The following is an 8,206-nucleotide window of genomic DNA, read 5'->3' on the forward strand; positions in this document are numbered from 1 at the left end:
GTGCCTGTCGCGCGAATACCCCGATGCCATAAATAATAGACGATACATTAGCCGGGAAGCTGCAGTTTCGAATTCCTCGCAATGAGAAGCACGCGAGAAATAATATTTTACAAAATTATGTCCTTTGATCGTCGGGAGAACGGAACGAACAGCTGAAAGCGTTCGAGTGGACATACCGCGGTAAATTGGGAATTGGAACGGTTTTGAAATTTTTTCAATGAAATCGTCAAAAATGGCCCTCGTGCATTGTATTCAAATTGTAATAAAGGAACGTGGATTTCCATTTTTCTGAATTCCACGATTTTCCATGAAAAATGATATTTGATTTTCATTCCAATTTATTCCGCCCTTTATGCTTTCTGTTCTACCGTTATTTTTGTACTCTGCACTCTCAATACTATAGTATGCTTCTATAATAAAAAAGCAGTTGCGTTTCGGAATGCAACCTTGTATAGGTAGCGCACAAATAAATATACGATTTTCTGTTGACCGAAATCCTTCGGTGTCGTTAGTTATCTGCACCAGTGGACCAAAGGGGAATGAGCACAGAAATAATTGTTTAAGTAACGATGGATAAATTAAGCAAGACGCGTACTAGCATTGTCAATAATCAGTTTATGCTAACCAGTGATCAGCGGCGGGCATAGCCAAACACGCATGGTCGCGAAAGCGTTAGCACACTATAACGACGGGTGACGCGATTGCGGCGTCATGCGAATTTTCGCGGTTAGCGGCTGCTGACGCCATCTTGACGTCGATTGTTTCATTGCCACATTTATTATTTATTTCCCTAGTATTTTTCTACATTCTTGATTCTCATAAATACATAACATGGTTCGACCAAAGGTTCAACTTAAACACCCGTTTAATTCAAGGTTCAATCTAGCTCTGATATCAATGTACTAAGTATGTATACTAAGTATACTAAGTATGTATACTAAGTATACTAAGGATATTATGAAGTCCTTTTTTCAGACATGTAACATTACACGGAACCAGCGATATTGATGTTACTTTTACAGATTTTAAGATTTGTAGTGTCGAACTTGTACAAGAATAAAACTGAACTGAAATCTTTACTGTGGATGCTTTATCCAGCCAGGTAAAAGACAGCTGTGAAGATGTTTTGTTTGCAGATAGGATCAGCCTCACACGATATAATTTATATAAAATACAAGTCAATGTGATCTTTATGCTTGATGGTTAGAAGCGAGAGTGAGAATCGCATAATCTAAATACTCTACATCTAGCGGACAATATCAGTGATCCATCTTCCCAAAGAAAACTAACGCTGCAAGTTGCTGGTTGCAACATAGGGGGATGAAAGCTCGAATCCGAACAATCTCGCAAAAGCGCACACGGAAATCCGTTCGAGATCGCGTCGCTTCTTTCCGACCGATCAGAGGAGAGAGAGAGGGAGAGACGGAGACTCGGTGGCAGCTGTGTCCGTGAATAAAAAAAGCACCAAGCAACGGGGTTGTGTTGTGGAAACGGGAGCAGCGGACGAAGCCGAAACGAAGCGGAGCGAAGCGACTACGATGACGACGGCGACGACGACGACGACGACGACGACGACGAAATAGGAGCTGCGATAAACGAATGTGGGTTGGCTCTCCTTGAGACCTTGGCGATGCCGGAGGCGGCTGTGAGACGTCGAGGAAGGAGGCTACCTTATCAGAGGCAGCCTGGAGGCTGAAGCTTCGGCCGCGTGGCCGACGCCGGACCACGAGGCGGCTCCTTATATGGAGGGGGTCGAGCCAGGGAGAGGGCGCCGCGACGCTCGAGTATAAAGTTCCACGATGCTGACGACGTCGGCTCACACCGCGCCAGAAATCTACGCCACCTTGGCTCCCTCGATCCGTGGCGATCGCTGATTAATCGTTTCTCGCCTTTACACCCTGTTCCCTTGCTCTTTACGATACTAGGGTGGAGGATCACAGTCCAGCAACATTTTATAACGCTTACCTGCCGCGTCATCTATAATGTAGCGGAATCATTTGCTCAGCTTTAATAATTAATTGTTTCGCTAATCGATTCCATATTTCTAACTTCATTGGAATATGATTCAATAAAATTTAAAAATGAAAAAACAATTGATTCTATACAACTAAAGTTTCCAATTTAGGTTTCATTAAATAATTCACCTTAATTTTGTAAAATTATTCAGGTTGTTGTGACAGTCAAAGTTTTAACTGGTATGCCGAGGTCATTAACATTGTCAACATTAAATTTAATAAAAAAATAACCGATAATTCATAATAACTTTGATTCACACAATATCAAAGTTATTTATATAATGAAACCGAAACTAGAAAATTGAAATTTAGCTTAATAATTATTGATTTAACCGTTTTTTATTTTAAAGACCCTAGTAACATTTAATTTATTCGAATGTATGAATACTATGGACTACCATGAAACGCTACAATATTTTAATATATTATACTCTGACTAATTCTGTTCGTGTATCGTACACTATCACTACACTATCGTACACTATCACTACTATCGAATGTGACCCAAGAGGAGACTACAGTAGGAAAAGCCTGGCTAACTGTTTACAACTTTAGACACTCCAGTTTGCAAAGGGTAGAAATTAACCCTTTGTGGTCCAACGCATCGCTTCTATCCTATTTCGTAACTTGCTACAACATCGTATGATTCAGCTATTTACAATAATTGGAAATAGTCAAATTTTCCATTCACTTCTTGCATACTATCGACTTAACCCCTTGCCATACTTTAACGAGTCAAACTCGTAACGGAAATTTATAACAATAAGTTGTTAATTTTTATAAGAAATCAAATTTTATTCTCTTGTCACCAATATTTAAATATTCGAGTAGACGTAAGCACATAATAAATATAAAATTCCTTTTTCTTCGAAGAAATTAGTGCGACCGAAAAAATTCTGATCGTAATAATTGTAAAGAAAATAGTACGGCAAGAAGTTAAGAACTTAAAAGGATGAAGTATAATATGCAGGGTGATTCACCTGGAATTACTATCTTCATTTTTGGATGCAAGTTGAACGGCTTGAAATAAATATATATTGTTGTTACTTTTTTTAGGAATTAACTCTTTTCCAGGCATAAACAAAGCTTTCTTTTTACTCGAAACATCGTCAATAAATATTGAACGTATGAAGAAAATACGATTTGTCGTTAAATATTGATGACGTAGCTTATTTTAATAGCTAGCAACAAATCGTAATGATAAAGTTGCGCTTAAAAATTTGAGAAGATTTATCCAGTTTTTTTAAAACATTCATCTATTGGTATCGTTTATTTAGATCACTTATAATAGGAGAATTTTCAAACTGATCGACCAAGGAAGCAAGTAATAACGGTGAATTTTAGTGACCGTAATGTTAGTTCGATCAGAATGCAACTAGGTCCCGTTAATGAAATCAAATCAGTTATGGTATCCCTCTGTCTGTTGCTATTACCTCGTTGAAAGTCATTAACCGCTAATGCGTTAATTAGTTTCGGAGAAAACGAGTTAAACTGTTGACTGAGCTAACGGAAATAGCTACGGTCATGGATATCTCGAAATGGTTCGGTGATTGAGTTAATGAGTTCTTCCGGACAATCAGAATTACGGTCTGTGTATTTAACTCCAAATCATGGCCAGCAATACTTCGACAAAATATTGGACGTGTAACCTTCTTGATTCATTTTATATCACTTAACGAAGTAATCAATCCCTTTGATCGACCATGCATCTATTTGTTTTACATATAATGAAATTATGTTTCCCAAACGCTTAAGTACATTTTATTTCTATATGACCTTTTCATTCTGGACGTGTTTTGTAAATATAGAAAACCAACTCGAGAGAATAAGCCACGAAGAGAGGATTTGGCATCGGTTCGAAATTTACGCAATGCGAGGAAAAAAATGTTTCTTCTGAATTACATCAGTGACGGAAACTTTAGAAGGTGTGTATCAATAAAATTCAAATATAACCCGGCTCCCGTATACCGGAGTAAAAAAAGAACGACAAAATGTTTTTTTACGCGCATGATTTCGGGCAGAACGGTCGCCTGATACGAAAAAATGTTTCTGTGGTTCTCGACAATTTATTGTACTTCGAAACGTTGGCTTTTTACAAGACGATTATTTCTAGCACGGGGCATGCAGTGGTGCGCTAGCAATTCTCTTAGTTTCATAATATGTATACAGAAGTCACTCCGCTTAGAGGACACATGAGAAAATATACGGGTCTCGAATATTTGTATTGGATCGCAGTCAAAATTAAAACAGTTTACGTGTGCAGCTTTCAGCATACTGGTGCACTACAATGATGTTGTTAGTGTAATTTCAACTCGTTCTATCCCTATTTCTATTACTGTGCAATAAACTAAATGCTTAAGAAACTGGTGAAGCTAAACTATCGGATGTACTTTACTTGCGATGTCTAGACTGTGGATTTTAATAGCATATTTTATCTTTTATAGCTCCTCACGGAAAAATATTTAACGATGTTTTGATCTCTTTAGGAACATAATAAAACTTAGATTCTGGTAGAATCTAATAGGATCCATTTTCTGTAAAATTATATATACAAATTTATTTATTTTAATGTACAATAGGAAATTACTTTATTTCTGGTGTCTCACAATATTAGGGATAATTGGTTTTTTAAAAGGTCTGTCTCTTCCTCCAAATCTTAACTGTCCAGATTCCTTCTTCCCACCAAAACCACCACCTGGAAAGTTAATAAAAATTATAATTTCTGTAAATACGATTTCTTATTAATAAAAAAGGCTTCTTGGTTTTTGCTCACCAACTCTCCTTGGTTTCCAGCCTTTCATAGTGCGACCACATTCATAATCAACAAAAATTTTGTAGCCCCTTAAAGTTGTGTCCATTGAACGTCTGACAGCCCTTCTAGCTTCATCCTCATTTCTCATTTCCACAAATCCATAACCTTGGGATAGACCTGTTACAATGTCAACTATAACTTTGGCTGATAAAACATCCCCATACCTAGAGAAAAACTGTATTTATTGATACGTAGTATGCATGTAATACTATTAATGTTTGTAAACAGCAAATGCATACATCTTTCAAATCATATTTAGTAATCTTTGGACCAAATCTAGCTACAAATAATGTTCTTTCTGGTTTAGATTTTAGTCCATGAGGAGACTCATAATGTGCTTGCATTGCTCGGCTGACAGCTTTATCATGTGGTTCTGTGTCTGTACCATCAATGCTGCCAGCTTTTAGAGGATCGTATTCTTTGGCATACGGACTCCAATTCTGTAATGGATCTGCCTAAAATTTAAGTAAACGTTAATGTCAATAAAACCTCAATCCTCATTGATTAATCTTTGAAGAATATACACACACACGTGTGTATAAATCTACAGAAAAATCATAATATTCATTTTAAAGAGCACTGAAATTTCAGATCCTATTACTTTGTAATACTGTCTTTTAAACAGTGTTATTTACTTACCATCTTGATCAGAATGAGGTTAAGAGTAGTTGTTCGTTAAAATAATTGTCAACAAGCTATGCTACGAAATTTTCGAACAACCATTGTAACAATTCAACAGTTGACAATCACCATACTATTGTCAGCAAACAGTTTTAAGAAATAAGAGAATTACAACGTATCACATTGCAATATGATTGTCTAGCGACGCTTCTTGTGTCAAGACGTTTCTATCAATCTCCGTACAGCGCCAATTAGTGTAGTGATAAAACGCTCAAACTGTTAGGCAAGCTACCATTAGTCGATTTTGGCTAACCGTTTGAGCTTTTTGCCACTACATCGACTAGCGCTGTACAGACATCGAAAAAGCTTCTGAATTCTGCCACAAAAGGCACCACAGTTTCTCTGCCGCGGGAAATTTGAATTTATTTAAACCAATGCAACAGAAAGCAGTGTCTAACTGTACAAGTATTCAAAAATTTCAGCTTCACGAAATTCTAACAAATCCAGATATTCTTGAAGTAGGTGACATGTTTAGGTTTCGGTGACTTTTCAGCTTGACCCAAACCGATTCGATAGCTTTCCTACATTTTGCGAGTTCTCACACATCTTTATCAATTATTAATATTTTCTGCAAAAAATTTTTGAAGTAATACTTTTGATCCTCAAAGTATAGTACGTGTCTCTCCCCTTTATTGTAGGGACTGTAGCGACCAGAATCGGTCACAATCGGGGCGGAGACGGCAGACAACAGGTGGAACTATAGCTATTAATACAGTAGAAGAACGTGCTCTGCACGACACTGTAGAAGACTTTATTTAAAGGCACGACTGGCGCGCAACACGCGTGTATTTACATAATACGAATTCCGATCGCGTGCGGTCCTCGTAAATCCGCGGTACCGCGCTCGCCCTCAGGAATTCCGAGTCCGAACGCGTATATTTTGCCACGGTGGCGTCAAAGATGACCTTTCGGTATTTATTACAACCGTTACAGATGGCCGACTTCGCGGATATCTTGTCATCCCACGTCCAAGAAATTCAGGCTGCAAATTGACCGTGATCCAGTCGTCATTCAACGCGCAATTAGCTTCTAAATTGATTTTTAGTAGTCACGATATTTGACCCTTCGCGACTAATGATTTTCTCTGGCATTTTCTCCTATTTTGAATAATAAGTAAAAAGTTTATGCAAACCATCCTATATAACGAAAAGTTTAATATTCTTTGTATAAAATTCTTTGCGAAAATAATTGAAAAACTCGCCGTCTGAAATATTACAAAGTTGATTTAATATTCTACTACGAATTGTCGTCGAGTAAAAACAGGTTATAAAAGTAGATTTCCAACAGAAAAATTGATATAACTTTTTTCTCAAATCGAGGCTGTAACCGCAAACTTTATTTAGTAAAAAGCAAAATTCGAATAGAAACTGCAATGCAATCGAAATTTCAACAATTGGAGACATAATGTCAAACTGGGATTAACGTTTTAAAAAGCGCGCAAAAGGTAATTATCCTAAAACTGTTGTACACTCGGGAGAGAAATAGAGAACTGAAATCATTTGTCAATACTGTATTTATTTACAAAATGAGTATTTTAAGTTTGTTCACACACTATGTGAATTTCGCATTTAAAAGAGCTCCGTTCTATCAAAATTTGTACACTGTTTAGCAGGAAGACTAGTTAGGTATCAATTACAAGTTTCACTTGTTCGAAGAATCAGCGTTTTGGAGATCGTTCACATGAATCGATGATTAGGATACAAATCGTATCACGTGCAAACAATCTTATACACGTCTACCCTATAATCGGTTACTAGAGTTCAAACCACGCGTTTTGCCGCACAGCAAATGACCATGTCCGCGTTAGTCATTCCTGTCACAATTACCAGTAAAATGTTGGAACTCGAAGCGAAAGTATACGTTGGTATTCCTTCAGAAAATAACACGCTGAATGAATCGCTTCTACTCAATCAGAAAACAGCAAGATTTATTCTACGGTAGTTCGCTGTCGATCTAGCTCGCCTTTGGAATTATTTTTATCGTCCGCCGCGGCAGTGCCAATCTTATAATATAATACTGTTGCACACAAATCGTACGCATAAGTCTGGGCACTGTGTTTCATCTCGAAAACTTCACAAATACAAAACATCGTACTCGCTAAAACGAAAAATAAAAGAAATCTGGAAGAAACGATGCAAGCCTTTCTAAAGCGAATTCGTTAAAACAGCGTTAGAAAGATCATAGTGGAAGATATTAATACTTGAAATCGTAAGTTTAGCCCAAGCGTAATCCTCGCGGCATTGTCTACCACTAACGTGCTCGTCAAACGTCTAGTCGAAAAATTAGTTTGACCAGCTAAGAATAGATTATCATACTAATTCTAAATCTAGGTGGGCGCCCATGCGTTTCAACGCCAGTATGGTGTTCACCGCTTTGACCCATCTCTTCTTGATCACGTAACGCTTTAATCGAACTTTACAGATCGGGTTCTCCAGAGCTGCCTCCAGCCATCGGTGATCTACCAGCTGACCCGCGGATGGTCTCATCCTGGAGCAGAATAAACATCAAAGTTTCCGGGTGAGTCTACATTCCAATCAAGTCTCGTCTCACTCTGACGATTCGTTCGATAAAAATTCGGACGACGTTAGAATCTATAGGCTAGTTAGAAGGATTTGGAGTTGAATAACTTCAGTCGAAATATCCAGACTAGAATTGAAGTAATTCAGGATCGAAGGGCCTAAATCTAATGTATGAATCG

At 37.7% G+C, this 8,206-nt stretch overlaps 1 protein-coding gene across 1 annotated transcript; it reads right to left on the reverse strand.

The window, feature by feature from the left end:
- Nucleotides 1–4,570: 4,570 nt before the first annotated feature.
- On the reverse strand, nt 4,571–5,691 carry LOC144478225 (U11/U12 small nuclear ribonucleoprotein 35 kDa protein). The gene is made up of 4 exons (XM_078195973.1): nt 5,467–5,691; nt 5,067–5,282; nt 4,789–5,002; nt 4,571–4,710 (listed from the first exon to the last, which is right to left on the reverse strand). The coding sequence occupies exons 1-4, from the start codon at nt 5,467–5,469 to the stop codon at nt 4,604–4,606; spliced, it is 540 nt and encodes a 179-aa protein (XP_078052099.1). The 5' UTR covers nt 5,470–5,691; the 3' UTR covers nt 4,571–4,603.
- Nucleotides 5,692–8,206: the final 2,515 nt, after the last annotated feature.

Source organism: Augochlora pura, chromosome 2, assembly GCF_028453695.1.
Source record: "Augochlora pura isolate Apur16 chromosome 2, APUR_v2.2.1, whole genome shotgun sequence".
Lineage (NCBI taxonomy): Eukaryota > Metazoa > Arthropoda > Insecta > Hymenoptera > Halictidae > Augochlora > Augochlora pura.

Bases quoted from the DNA above. Each gene is read 5' to 3' on its own strand.
- LOC144478225 (XM_078195973.1), bottom strand. The intron at 5,003-5,066 runs GTATGCATTTGC...CAATAAATACAG, and splicing joins CTAAATATGATTTGAAAGAT to TTTTTCTCTAGGTATGGGGA. The intron at 4,711-4,788 runs GTGAGCAAAAAC...TTAACTTTCCAG, and splicing joins CTGGAAACCAAGGAGAGTTG to GTGGTGGTTTTGGTGGGAAG.